Source organism: Cydia fagiglandana, chromosome 7, assembly GCF_963556715.1.
Source record: "Cydia fagiglandana chromosome 7, ilCydFagi1.1, whole genome shotgun sequence".
In the NCBI taxonomy this organism is placed as follows: Eukaryota; Metazoa; Arthropoda; class Insecta; order Lepidoptera; family Tortricidae; genus Cydia; species Cydia fagiglandana.
Genome location: NC_085938.1, coordinates 16,856,883 through 16,872,792, shown reverse-complemented (window position 1 = coordinate 16,872,792; position 15,910 = coordinate 16,856,883). Strand labels below are relative to the sequence as shown.

The 15,910-nt window shown below is 36.1% G+C and overlaps 1 protein-coding gene across 1 annotated transcript; it reads right to left on the bottom strand.

The window, feature by feature from the left end:
* Positions 1-1,644: 1,644 nt before the first annotated feature.
* On the bottom strand, positions 1,645-12,203 carry LOC134666342 (endocuticle structural glycoprotein SgAbd-8-like). The gene is made up of 4 exons (XM_063523490.1): positions 12,086-12,203; positions 7,334-7,611; positions 5,376-5,628; positions 1,645-2,093 (listed from the first exon to the last, which is right to left on the bottom strand). The coding sequence occupies exons 1-4, from the start codon at positions 12,095-12,097 to the stop codon at positions 1,995-1,997; spliced, it is 642 nt and encodes a 213-aa protein (XP_063379560.1). The 5' UTR covers positions 12,098-12,203; the 3' UTR covers positions 1,645-1,994.
* Positions 12,204-15,910: the final 3,707 nt, after the last annotated feature.

Below are 15,910 nucleotides of genomic sequence, written 5' to 3'. Positions count from 1 at the left end.
GTAAATGGTGCCGTGAATTCGTAAATTTTGAGTTTAAAGATATATGTGTTATGAAATTAACTAGATTAAACCCGACGGACACTACATCATTACAGACGTTTATTTTGATGTAATTTTCAATACATCAAGTAGTATAATATTGACGTGAAATGAGTTTTAAGGTAGAGAATAAGGGTATGTTTGGATTTTTTTTCTATCGAGCGAAGTTTGTCCAATTATGTAACGAGTACCCGACGTACTTACATAAAGGTCTCAACAACAACATATATTTTTTTCACGTGTTTAATCTTTGCCGTTTCTTAATAAAATGGCATGAAAATTACGTTTCTAAGAGCTTACCTCGCCTTAATAACCACTATTTATATGTAATATTGTTTATATTGCGTTGCCTTGCTAGTTTTAACGATTATGTGTGAAGCTTTATTGTATTTAATAGGCACCTTTAGTACATGAATTTTAATAACCATACAGCTTTTGCTTTATTTGTGTACACCCAGAAAACAATTAGGACTTTTTATGAAAAAGGTCCCTGAAAAATATAGGTACTTATTTTAAACTGTACAATCAGCACCAAATAGAATGTGATGGTTAAATTGGAAATATAATATGTACCATCAGCCGCAAAATTAATTCAAAATTTCTCCATGCAATTTCGCAGCTCACTTGTACATCGTAAAGTCGTAACAAACTTTTATTGCCATGGGCCCGATTCGGATTTTGAAATAGACATCTATTAGATATCTTTTAGACATCACCAAGATACGATAACGATATGTTAAAGATCTAACCTGTCGAATTGAACGATTTCCACAGGATATGACTTAGAGATCCAATTCACATCTAATAGATATCTTACTGTATCTAACGTAAAAGTGACATTGGTTGCCCGAATTGCGCTGCAAAAGAGAACTAGTTGATATCTGAACTATGACGTATCTAGAATGGATCTAGTACGTGACGTCTCTTGTGAATATCTTGAAGTTTGAATACGGCAGTATGTTTCTGTATGTAAGTAAATAAGGTTATGTCCCCATATATATGGCCACCTCGGCCGTCATTATCTATGGGATGCTGACTGTGCATTACTTTTCTCACAAAGACGTACATACATATAAGACTTATGTACTCCAATGAGTACACTTACGTCTTTCCGTATCAATATGCACATACTTTTTGTAGAATATGATACTATGTATTTCCGAATCAAAAACAAACAAAATTGTTATAACATTTTTATTAAAATATAAAAATAAGAAACGTATTTACAAAAGTAAGAATAATTATAAAATGTTCATCTCATGTTATCACAATGTCATACAGGATATGTATTGACTCGACTGACTACGGAGACACAGAGGTATAACGACATTACAGGGTTTGTGGTAAATATTTATATTTTAAAATCGAATTACCTATTCGAATATTATTTGAATAATTACAAACCCTTGACACTTGCGACATTAGTGTTTTAAATACTTTCATTCTCAGATTAAGAATACGTGTCATTACAGAATTTGACTGTTTTATAGGCCGTAAGTAAAATCATATCAGAAAATCTTTAGCAAGTAGTCTTAAACAATTGCCATAACGACAATTTAACCGATTAACTACTGGTTACATATTTATTAGCCAAATTGTTGTATTGACAAAATATGTAAATTAACGTTCGTACCAACAATACAGGTAAATTAAAGCTTAAACCAAAATTTTATTTGATTAACTTGCTTTTATATGCACTAATATAGTGAACATATTACTTCATTATGGCATGGTCGGATTTGGACTGATTGGAATGGCAGTGGCTTATCAATCAGTCAAAAATTAGACCACTGTTGGATATTTACGACATCATTTTTATCCTACCGTAAAGATCGGTAACTATTTTATTAAAAATAATGAGTATCTATGGTTTTAAGTTGCGTAGTGTCTGACGTCATAGCCCCTCACTTCACAGGTACGGAGTACGGTTAGCCCTTAAGTCCTTACACTAGAGTTTACTGCTGGTAGTATTGGCCCTTATAGTCAAGGGCTGCCCTATCTTGCTGTTGTCTGGCGGCCTCGGGGTTGTTCTTGGCTTCTAACGCGTCACGCTCCTGGAAAACAATGTAAATGCCTAATTAATAAATATTTTCACGGAGTTAGGATGGAGAATGTTTTCTAACGACTTTGAAATGTGATTTTTAATCTGAGAATTTACTTAACCAAAACATGAATTTATTAAGAGCGAAATTACTGTCTATGCGCTCTACAGAGCTTTCGAGCTTATAATCTAGAGGGAGCTTTTTCCAAACCAAAAGCTGAAAAATCATCAAACCAATGTCACTATTGATATAAAAACTAAACAGTCAATTGTTCACTCGTTGAACGCTAAAATTTTGGCGTTAGGGATATAGACACCTTGTTTTAAGTACGGTTTTCTCACAATGTTTTCCTTTGAAACTTACGTATACATACTTATTACGGCCCCGACACTATCATGGATACTGACATTACTTTGACGGAATGACGTTTTTAGTGATAGTGTAGGGAGTGTCATGAAGGAATGACGGCAAGTAATGAAGTTTATTTTAATAATTTCCGTCAGAATTGGAGTTATGTCAAAGTAATGATACTAGAAATGACATTATACTGACAGTGAATTGGTTAGAATGATGGAATCAGAAATGACAGAAAGAATGATGGACGATAATGAAGTTATTAAACATTTTTAATATTTTTGGAGAAATGTCAAAATAATGACATTATACTGATAGTGAGTGGAGCGCATCACTCTAATCCCTCATTCCGTCATTTAAAGTACTTTAGAAGAAGGTTTTATCCTAACAAGAGTCATTACTGGCATTTAAATCAATAAGTGAAGTATACCTACTCTATTATCATTGCTCTAAAGTTTATTTTCACTTGACTCTTAAGAAAAAAGGAAAACATGCAGAATACGATGCACAAGGAAAATCTCTGTCCCTTTCTAAAAGTTTCCATACATGAAATATAAAACCTTTTATTTTATGTTGTTTACAACAATTTAATTATATTTTTACCGGGAAATGCGAAAATCTAAATTTAGTTATCTGCCTCTTTATCGTTCGAATATGCAAAAGTGAGGATGATGATGATGAAAAGTGATAGAGAGGTTAGATAACGAAATTTCGTGTTTCGCGGTAGACCCCCAGATTGTGATGGATTGTGGTAGTGGCGCCCCCTACGCAGAGTTTCGAGTAATATTCCCTATTCAGAGAAATAGAATAATATTACGCAATACTCTGCGTAGGGGGCGCCTCTAGCACATACTGAGGGCTTACCGCGTAATTTCGTTTTCTGCCTCTTTATCACTCTTGCGTATTCGAGCGTTAGAGACTGATAACGAAATTTCGATTTTCGCATTTCGAAGTAGACCCTCTGAATTTGCTAGTGGACTCTACGCCGACTTTTGCGTAATATTCCCTTTTGCGTTTTATTTCCTGCATGGAGTTCAATATATTTTTTAAAATATGGTCAACATCCCTATTTTGTATATTCTGTATATGGCCTTATATAATAACATGTTGTAAGTATGCATCTATCCTATAAGTAAACTCTCTGGTTTATGGCATTATGTATTTATAAACGCGTTACTGGCCTGAATTAGCTATGAATAGTTTTGATCTTCTCGTTTTGGTCTTTATCTCTCATTTTGACTTATGTATTTGTAAGAAGGATAAAACATATTAACTAAATCAGGCCTGTAAAGCTTAAAAAGTTTTATGACTAATTGAGAATGAATAGTTAGTGTTTATGGTTGAATGTTCCATATAAGACTATCCCGTTCAAACTTGCTTTATGACGGACTCTTTTTTTATACCTCCTTACTTCGAACCTCCACAGATATTGTTTTTACTAAACGTCAAGTCAACCGCAGAAACCCCGACTAGTTTTAATCAGCAAAATCCTAACCACTTTTTTAATAATTAATATAATTATGTACAAGTATTAGTATTTCGGATACCCCAAAAACCTGTGTCTTAAAGTGGGCTACAATGGTTTGTACAAAATAAAACGAAAGAACATGTACATTAAATTACAATGAAACAACACAATAAAGTGAATATAAACCAATCCAGTACTTATAATGCACGGAAATATCAACGCTACGACTACACATATTTCGTCGGCTAGAAGACTGGCGTCAACTAACAAACAAGTTGTTGTGTTGCTGTTTGCGAGCGAGAAAATTCGAATATTGGCGAGAACTTTTAAATTTTAGCAGTGTTTTAAGCTGTTATTTTATATTTTAGCGCTTTGATTCACTTTACCGGATCCGGTGAATTTTGCCGGATCCGGTATCTTGAAAAATGTGCCGGATCCGGCCGGATTACCGGATCCGCCGGACCGGATTGCAATCCCTACATATCATAGGTACCTTTTTTCTTAACCAAATACGTATACATTCTTACATAACAGAAGAATCCAGTAGGTATAGTCAGCGTCGTATAGTAGGTGACATCCAAAGTATTCAAATAGTTCGGTACACCATATAATAGGTATGTATGGCGTACCGAACTATTTGAATAGGTACTTTGGATGCTACCTACTATATGATGCTGATTGTACTTTAACAATAGTTTGACTCCCGGTTCGTGGTAAGAATAAAAAAAAATATTTGGATACATTTTTTAACTACCAATCTTTCACACAGTCATGGCGCACACACGCACGAAAAGGTTGAATTAAATAAATATTCTTTTTAATTAACTATTTCTTTTTCTGCATTTTTCTGGCTCATCGGGCATAGAGTTGCCACAGTACATAGTATAATTACGACAGGTTAGAAATATTTGAATCGATGATTGAATAATGTCTTGGTTTTGTGTTCTTCAAAACGTACACTACAACATAACTAAGAACGGTTAGGAAAATAATAACTTAAAATTCCCCGTGAAAGGTAATGATGAAAATACTGATAGAAATACTGATAAGTGTGTGGGGAGATTTAGGAATGTCATGACCTGAATGGACCAAACGCTGGAGCGTCATGAAATTTCATGTCATTGCTAATGATAGTGTCGGGGCCGTATATAAGAATATAGGTATGTGAGTACATATTAAGAAACCAAATGGTGCGAATAAGAGTTCGGTCCCACTGTATTAAAGTCACATACTTTACAACTTAGCTAATTCGCTGCCAAATCATGAAAAAACCAGATCCTAAGTCAGATTTTCAAAGAAAACTCAAATCGGGAAATTGGCAGACCCCGCCGGCGATGGCGGGATGAACTAGACTCCTTTTTGAAGAGTAGCCAGACACAGGATCGGAAAGAGATCTGTGGAGTCATTTGGGGGGGGGGGGCTTTGCCCAGCAGTGGGACATAATAATAATAAGTCAGAGTTTCAATACTAACCGCATTAGCCTTAATTCCGGCGTAGATGAGGTCCAATCCCTTCTGGATCTCAGGGGACACCGGGGGCGGGGTGGGGATGTGGTCTCCCTTGACCCTGAAGCCGAACTCGTCAGCGGTGTACTCGACCGTGATGACCTCCCCATTGGGGGCGGTGTAGCTGTAGGACCCGTGCTGGACCAGCGCGTTCTGGTCCTCTCCGACGGACTTCAGGAAACCGGATTCTTCGGCTTGGATGTGGTTGCCGGTTTCGTACCTGGAATTGAGATACTGAAACGTTAGTAGTGTCTGGAATAATCCTGGGTCGCTTTATTGTTTGGATTAAAAGTGCTGATTCTTAGTGGAAAAAACTCAAAAAAGTAAGTTCGACATCATCGCGAATTTATTTATCGCGGTCGCGAAGATCCTTAGTTCAAACAGCTTTGATAAAATACATAAATTTTTGTAGCTATTGTACTCGTAAAAGGCTGATAAAGGCAATCGTATGGATAATTTTAACTAGTTTATGCCCGCAAATTCTTCTACGTGAAATGATTTCCGTTATATAAAACTAGATATCCTTTGTTCTCCCTGGGACTCATACTATCTCAATTCCAAGTTTAATATTTTATTCAACGGTTAGAAGTGAAGAGGTAACAGATAGGCACACGGATAGAGTTGTTATTTTCGTATTTATAATATCAATACGTATAAGATATATTAAACGTATTAAAAACGGGTCACTCACGTATTTTAAGTCGAAAAACACTCGACCCGTCGTGAGTGACCAGTTTTTAATACATTAAATAAAGTTAACGATTGAATCAACAAGCTGCCTGAGTATGAACTACAAAGATTGTTGTATAACAGTAATGACCTTTGTTACCCCAAATTTCACTCGTAACATCTCTAAATTGACTTTACCCTTGGGACAGAGTAAATATTTGTAAAAGTGATTATGTATTTTTCTACAAAGAGCGTGAGTAAACGTCTATGAATTTACATTATAAAAAGTGTTTGCATAGCATATTTACAGTCTTCACTTTAGAGTGGTATGCTTACATGTGAACCAAAAATCTTTTAACAGTAACTTTTGTTACAGATTATTTATCTAAATTCTAATGCAAATTATTCAAATAAATTATATGTTAAATATTCACAGAAAACGTAAATATTTCGTTGGATTTACATTTTCTACTAAATTCTTGAATATTTGAATAAAAAACTTACATTTTTAATAAAAGCGCGTGGTATGAACCTATCTAGACCGCCATCGCCATTTAGCCTAAATTATAAAATTTCATGGCGAAGCATTCGAGATAAAAGCAACTGTCAAATTAAAAAAAATTAGCTTCGATCAAGCATTTCATCTTAGTTGGTATCCTTTTACATCTTCTGGTATTGTTGTAATATGTTGAGGCATAACAGTCATTCTAATTTCTCGAATTTGATTTCATTAATTATAAAAAAGATGTATTTTACGGTATTTAGCAGACATCTAACAGCCGATCTTTAGGCAAAAACGAATATTTTATATTTATATTAAAACAAATACAGACACTACCTACTGACACATTTCTGCCGCAAGGCAATGTTAGAAATTAACTACGGTGTTAATTTAAATTCACCATCCGAGCGTTATAACCCTGCTTGAGTCTAATAAACCCCCTTATTCATAAACGCGTTACAACCTCAATTAGCTAGTAATCGTTTGTCTTTATCTGTCATTTTGACTTATATATTTGTAAGAAAGGGATAAAACATAATTTAACTAAACCAGCCGGCGTATTATGGATGGCTTTATCCATCTTTATACATGTGATAAAATAACTGTCACTTTTTAACACCGTGGGATAGAAAGTGACGGACACCGTTTTATCACGCTGTCACGTAGACAAAAACGACCATCATATCCGTACAGGCCCGTAAAGTTTTATGAGTACCTACGGGGCTAACTCAACAAAATGCATAAGGTTACTTACGCAGTCTTGTAGCTTCCATCGGTGCCTTGCTCCTTATCAAAACGAATGATGGGAATGAAGGTGGTAGTTTCCAGCTGCACTTTAGGTCTGAAGTCGTCGATCTGCTTGGCCTGTCTGAACTCCTGCGGCTGCTGCTGCTGCCTGTAGTCTTGGGGGTAGTTGTTGTAGTTCTGTTCGGCAGCTTGCTGGTCGTCGAATGACTGCGCCTGCTCCGGCTTCGACGGTGCTCTTCTCTGAGGAAGAGCTACCGCCAGGGACGCCACAGCACAGAAAGTTACCTGGAAATAACAAATGCAGAAATTAGTAAATAGTTTTTTTTTTTCAAAGCAATATATGCGCTCTCCGTACGGAGAGCGTACTCGGGCCGTCCGGATGGTCGACGACCGGTTGGGCGTCCTAGGTATCGCTGATGCGATGAGGTCGTGAAAGATCTGAACGAGCTCGGTGCCGTCGATTGGACAGAAACGGTGCTAGACAGAGAAGCATGGCGTTCCTTAGTGTCAGAGGCCAAGACCCACTTCGGGTCGCTGCGCCACGGCAGTAAGTAAGTAAGTAAAGCAATATATATTTCTTTGCATAAGGGATCCTCTTTCCCTAAGCTTAAGAGAGGGGACATTAATTTTTAAAGTTAAATTATTTGAAGCCAAGGAAATGGCTCTTAGTTAAAAGGTTTAAATGAGATGCGATCGTGTAAAATTAAACTGAAGTCGAGAATAAAACTAAACTTTTCATTCCTACAGATGGCGGGCGGACCCATTATTTTGCAAAACTTACGTTAATGTACCAAACAGGCGCCAGTTGCATAAAATGTTTATATGATTGATTTAAATGTTACCATTTCATTATTTTATTTTCAAATTCTTTATTTTATAAACGAATAAAAAACCGATAACTCCTTCTAACGATAATCGGTGCAATTATGATCGTACCCACTGGTATAATGATCGATATCGATTGCGCGTTGGATTATTTGATAAATGTAAGTATTACACACGAAGGAATTACGTAGAGAGAGTAATCGGGCGGAATAATAAATCGTGGAAATGAATGCATTATATCACCACGTTATTCCGTCATACATTCATAACATAAGAGACGTAATGTGATTTTAGATAAAATTATAATAGCCCATTATGAATAACTAAATAATGAATTAATAAAGGCTATTCATAGTTATAACAATCTATTTAAATTACCTTGTTTTACCTGTTACAAAAGATTTATGAATGTCAAATCAATTCGACCTTCGAACGTATATGGCGACGAAATACAGAACAATGTATAGTTTTATGCATCTGATACGTTGGCGAAGATGCGATGATGTCAGACAAAAGAGCTTAATCATATTCGTTATGTCGTAAGATGAGATGGAACGGATACAATAGGCTTGTGAAACCTCATTCGGCACGCCGTTGGGGCGAAAGCGGACTCAACTTGTTACCACTTTCAGGACTAGCAATACTATTGTTTTCATTGAGATCTACTTAACTTTTGGTTATGGTTTGTTAGCATCATTAACTCATGTTGGTCAATCGCTGTTACGTCATACGAGTAGTTTCGTTGTTTGTTTTGCGTGTGTTGTAAAACTATGTCACCTCAAAAATGTGTGTAAGGTATTAATTAATACGTATGGCTTTAAAATAAATGCCTCGCGCAATAAATTCTATAGTATTATGTTGAAAGTAAAATACAGAGATCTCTAAGTGTAACACCTATGATAATAAGAAACTAAATGAATATTACTTTGAAACTACCAAGTAAACAAATAAGGCTTCATGTATTTGATTCACGATTATTAGTATACTGTAATGCGAATAAATGCTGAATGAGAAACGGTACTTGTATTATGCACCGTAATGTCTACAAACCAATCAAAACCGATTTAAGAGCCGTAACGGTCCTCTGAGACTTAAGCTCTTTGCTAGTACTCAAGTTTTAGTAGTGTTATGTAAGGATCGTGCTTCTAAGTGCACTAAACAGTTCAACTTACAGCGCTAGCTTCAAATCAAACAATTACCTTACAAACCCTGCCAATCGTCTGTCAGTTACGTTACTCTTGTCCATTGCGTTACGCCTTTTCAACATCTTTATATGTATAAATAAACATTAAATGCAATTGTAAGTACTTAATGCAATATACCGGGTGTGGCCTGTAACATGAGCAAATAATGAAAACATAGATTGGACTCCTCAAACGGTGACACACTTTTGTTCAAAAACTTTAAAAAATTATGAAGTATTTAGACTCCCAATTTTTCTTACAAAATAAATATTATTTTCAATGGACGCCATCGCCACGCCATAACATTTTGATTGACGTTGCTTTTCACGCCTTAAACTTAACAAAATTCGCAATACATTGCGTCTTGGAATAAACTTTAAAGTGTATTAAAAATCAAACCACAACTTAGTTATTTTTAAAAGTCGCTGAACAATTGTTGGTCAGTATGAGGAGTACAGCCTACAGTTACATTTTTTGCTCATATTACAGGCCACACCCGCTTACATTACACGCTTTGATTTAAGTTTAATTGATTGTTAAATATCCATTAGATTATGTGCTTCAGTGATTATTTCCAGTCGGCAGGCGTGCTCGCGTAATTGCTTTATTTAACATACTCAATGCTTTAATTCATTTCATTGTTTGTTTATTGCAACTGAATGTTAATCAGTCCGCGATATTGACGATTAGATATTACATGGCCCATTTGATCAAATCAAAATAAGGATGTATAAGTCAAGGTTAAAGATCAAATTGATATTTATTAAGATGCTATTTTGACTGTGTAGCTTCGAGTATTTTTTTTTGTAATTTACCACATAATTTTATAAATTGGATTTCTAATGGTCACTTTGGCATTGATTTAATACGCAAATTTCATTATTAAATTAAGAAACAGTCAATTAGTCGTAATACTCGTAATCTGACCTTACACCTATGCGTCCAAATCATGAGCCACAAGGTTATGTAACCAATGAACTAGAACAAAATGAGGTTGCCCGAATGTGAAAAACATATGCCATTGTCTATCATATTACAAAGAGCTTTTTTGACAATAAGACACTTTCATTGCCAATTTTATTTAATAAGTTAAATGGGTTAATTATAAAATGATTGTTACGAATTAAAATTAAAATGTCGGATTTATAATATGGCCGAAAAATATGTTGATATTTTTTTACTGCGGAATATTGCTTAGTAATTTTAACAAACGTTTGCCTCTTTGTAAAAACTAAATGATCTAAAAGTACTTAATAAGTTTTGTTTCAGTCTAGTACTTAATTGTAGTTTTTTTTTTTTGAAAGAAAAGCATTACCTACCTATTTAACATAATTTGTCAACGTTTCTGGGCTGCCATGTATTAAGTATCAAAAATGTCAGATACGTAATAAATAATGTAAGTACACAGAAACTATACTGGCATAAAACAACAATCCCGGTTAACTCTTCCAATATCTCTTATGAAAACCAATGATATTCCATATTACATAATACAAAAAAATCTAGACATTTCAATTGAAAATGTGTCAAAAATATAGCAACTTTGATTTTATTTACTAACTCTCGAATTGAATCACAACTTCATAAGTGGTTCTAGCTAATCCATAAGCTCCAGTCAAAAACTGTCACAAGGTTTACGGCGATACTTTACAATATAATTATACGTACAAACATTAATCTATGCAAATAACTTATTTGCAAGTGCAACACTAATGTTCTGAGTGACATTGAACCCACGTGGTTATCACACATGGACAGATTATGCCGACATCGGCAATTGTTGCGTTATCAAACTCCTTGGGGTTATACCCAAACAAGATTTTAAGAATAAGCCCGCTTGCTTTTTTACACATTCGTCCTAGATTTATAGGGATATTGATAATGTAAATAAACAACGATGGCGTTGTGAACTATATTTTTAGGAAGATCATATTTTGAATTGTTTTGTTAAGCTCTTTTGTGGTTATAAAGTATAACTTTTTAACAATCCAATGCAACATAGGTAGAGATAAGCAGAGATGTTAATAAGTACCTAAATAAATATTTACATAACATATATGATACCTATACGTATAAAAAACTTGAAATGTTACTTTGCTTTTGATACGTATTACCCCATTTCATAATTTCTCATTACTCCAGCTTTGTGGCGAAGTGGTGAATCAGTGAATGGTAAATAATACGCTTTATCCAAAGCCAAAAGGCCAAAATAGCTTATTAAGTTTACTGTCTAAACAAACATTTGATACCCCATTTAATTCTGATAATTATCTTACGCTAACGATCTTTTGAGCACTTTAAATCCCAATAAGCGATGAAATGTTTACTGCACGAAATTATAACGCAATCCACAAGTTTCTTCCAGCGTCGCATGTTCCATGAAGACTCGTATTAACATTCGGCGTTATTCCACCGAGGGTACGAATCTGCCTGCTTAAAGTGAATGTCAAAGTTCGTGGCACGCCCACCGACCCTATTCGATCTCTTGCAATACTTGATCAAAGAAAATCCTTACGTTTGCTGCGCAACATCCTCTTTCGTCCTTCATCAAATTATGCTACTTTCTTCACATTAATCAATGTTTATTAACAAGATCAGGATATTAAATTTACTTACATAAGCAATATTATGATTTACATGTTTTAAAGAAATCACTTTTTGAGACTAATGGATTTATCGTGTCAAAAGGTAACTAGGATACCTAACTGGGGATTCGGAAGGACGATTTCTTAATCTAGCTTTCTACTTACCAGAAGCTTCATTGTTTTTGCGAGTGATGCGGCCGCCAGACACGTGGTTCGTGAACTATGCCAGAGTGGTGGTCCACCGCTCACTTTTATACCTCACCCCTGCCACGCGCTCTGCTTCGAGCCATCTCACTTTCATGCCACTGCAGTATTGCAGCCACCGACGCTGCTATCAATTTTTGATTTCAATGTCAGTAGGTACCGCAAATGCCCTTTTTGTAGGGTTGGAAACCATTAGATCATTTCTGTATAAGAGAAGTTCTAGTCTATGAAAACTAGGTACGTTTCTCGCAAAGAAATCCTGCACGTATGTATTATTAAGAGACTCGCATGAAGAAAATTTATAGTGGTTTTTTTTATTTAATGAATGTTTTCATATATCGATATGTATTAGCAGACTAATATTTTTTTAATGTTCTTAAGTTGGTGAAATTGTACCTATTTAGTGATTTCATTAACTCTACTTTAAAAGTAGTAAGGCAGGTAATAGATGTTTCGAAACTAATAAGTAAATAATAAGCGCGGAGAAATGTATATTTGCTATTTATACATTTGTATTATTAATATTTTGCGTAAAAACTTTTTCTAAGTCGTACGAGTATCTTACCATGGGATTTTGCAAATACCAATAAATTGTACCTAGCAATTATTTTTTTCATCACTACACAATTGAAATTTAGTTTTTAGGTCATCATCATCATCATCATCATCTCAGCCATAAGACGTCCACTTCTGAACATAGGCCTCCCCCTTGGACCTCCATACGTGCCGGTTGGAAGCGACCCGCATCCAGCGTCTTCCGGCGACCTTAACAAGATCGTCTGTCCATCTTGTGGGTGGACGTCCTACGCTGCGCTTGCTAGTCCGTGGTCTCCACTCGAGCACTTTTCGACCCCATCGGCCATCTTCTCTGCGTGCAATGTGGCCTGCCCATTGCCACTTCAGCTTGCTAATCCGGTGGGCTATGTCGGTGACTTTAGTTCGTCTACGGATCTCCTCATTTCTGATTCGATCACGTAGAGAAACTCCGAGCATAGCCCTCTCCATAGCTCGTTGAGCGACTTTGAGTTTTGAGATGAGGCCGATAGTGAAAGACCACGTTTCGGAGCCGTAAGTCATCACTGGTAACACACATTGATTAAAGACGATTGATTAAGCTGTTTTCAAGGGTCATCACGAACCGTCTCGAACACAGACTTGATGACTTCCAGCCTCCCGAACAAGCCGGTTTCCGAAAAGGCTATAGTACCATAGACCACATCCATACGCTGCGGCAAGTTATACAGAAGACCGAAGAGTATAACTTGCCATTATGCTTAGCGTTTGTGGACTATGAGAAAGCCTTCGATTCGGTGGAAACATGGGCGGTGCTTGAGTCTCTTCAGCGATGCCATATTGACTATCGGTACATCGAAGTGTTGAAGTGTTTGTATAGTAACGCCACCATGTCGGTCCGAGTACAGGAGCAGAGCACGAGGGCGATTCCATTGCGAAGAGGCGTAAGGCAGGGAGACGTTATCTCTCCGAAACTGTTTACTGCCGTAATGGAAGACGCCTTCAAGCTCCTGGAATGGGAAGGACGTGGCATCAACATCAACGGCGAATACATCACTCACCTTCGGTTTGCCGACGATATCGTAGTCATGGCAAAGTCGATGGAGGAACTCAGCATGATGCTCGATGACCTCAACCGAGTTTCACAACGGGTGGGCTTGAAAATGAACATGGACAAGACGAAACTTATGTCAAATGCCAATGTTGTGCCCATCCCAGTCTCTGTTGGGAACTCGGTACTCGAAGTTGTTGACTCGTACATCTACCTAGGACAAGTAGTCCAATTAGGTAGGTCCAACTTCGAGAAAGAGGTCAACCGCCGAATCCAACTCGGTTGGGCAGCGTTCGGGAAACTACGTAATGTCTTTTCGTCCGACATACCTCAGTGCCTCAAGACGAAAGTTTTTAGGTACACCAGAAATTTTATTTCAAGAGTTAGCTTGCTTAATTTGGCTTTGTGTCGTAGGGTAAGAAATATTTACTTGCTTACATTTCATAGGTAAATTAGTTTCTTAAAGAGTAGTATTCTTGTTATCATCCATTCAAACGTACTTTTTACTATGTTGCGTACATACGTTATAATATGGTTTGTCTATAACTGTTACACCTTTATTCGCTACATTACCCATTTTTTATCTCCGATGTTATCAAACTATCGGTCAGCTGGTCATCGTCTGCATACGGTCTGGTTATGTAAAGAGTAGGCGTTGTTTCGCCCATCGGTGTGGCAACAAAAACCCAACGTTTATCAACATTACATAATAAGTTCCAAAGGGTGCTTGTAGTCACACCTCAAACGTACACTAATCGTCTTTAAATTGTCAGCTATAAGCATAAAGCCGGGTGAATTGAGAGCATCTTTTTGCGGTCCTATAAAAGGCAGTTCAAGTTTACACAGGAAAACTCGTCTGCTTAATAACTTAAAGTAGCTCAAGTGATTCATAAACCTCGTTTAGTTGATCACCATGCCAACAACATTGAATTCTGTAACTCACGTAGTATCTTGTTCGTCACGTGTCATTTATTAAAATGAGCCTGATTCTTGAAATTATTTTGCAAGATTTTTGAAATGTGTTGTATTACGCGCAATAACTACAACGTTTGAGAGCAAAGAAATATAATTTAAAACCAATTTGAATATGGTTATCTCTGAATCTGTATTGACAGATATCTTTTCGATGCGTAGACTAATGCTGATGACACCCTTTCCCTTATACCCCTGGAGTACCCGATCTAGATTATTGACCTTTTGTCCGATTGGGTTAAATCCATTATTTGTTTAACTTCTGTTTTGTTTCTTAATGTTTCCACTTGTTCATAATCTCTGTTTATATTTTTGTAAGTGGGTCAAATAGTGTTACACCAAATCTGACCTCCTTACGATAACATACGGCATCACTGTCAAACGTTTCTTTATTTGGAACAATACCTTCATTTTCTGATTGGAACAGGCTGAACAAATTGACGAGCCGGTTATTTCTACCACATTTGACTGAGTTGGACCACTGTAAGGGGATCTTTGACTGAGCATAGTTGTCACAGATTTTGAAGCTCCCGTTTCACTGGTTTGTCTGGGTTACTGCTAGTCCGCGGTCATGAGAACACACGGCCTGCATCGGAGATGGCCGGTTACGTAACGAGGTTACTGACACCACGCGTGCCGTAGGGAGATTCAGATGCCCACGCGCTAGCGTTTCAATTTAATTTGTCTTAAATTGGGCTTCACTCATAGTGCAATGTTTTGAGGCCAATATTGAGTAGATATTTTGACATTTGTGCAGAAATAGACAAAATTTAACAGAGGTTTTCTAAGTTTTATGAACAAGTGATGATATTTTGTATGTGCAGGATTTGAGCTTTTTTTTTAATTTTATAACGATTTATTTATCTTGATATAATAGATATGTATTTATTCGTAACATATAACAAATGTTTCTTTACTATCAACAACAGCATTTTTATTTATGTTTATTCAAGTTAGTATTTACTTAATATATGTACCTACACCCATTCTGTATATGTATATATATATACATATATAGAGGTATAGTCAGATTAGTCAGTATATAAATCAGTCAGTAGTATTTCATTAAATATGGGAAGCATTCTCGAATACATAACTTAACATATTATATATGTTTACATTAACTTTCAGTGTCACCTATAACTGACCTATACGATGTAATGATTAATTTGTATTCTGTGACCGAATAATTTGCTCTTTAAAACAATTATTGGTAGCTTTCATGGCATGTTATATAAAAAATGGTATGC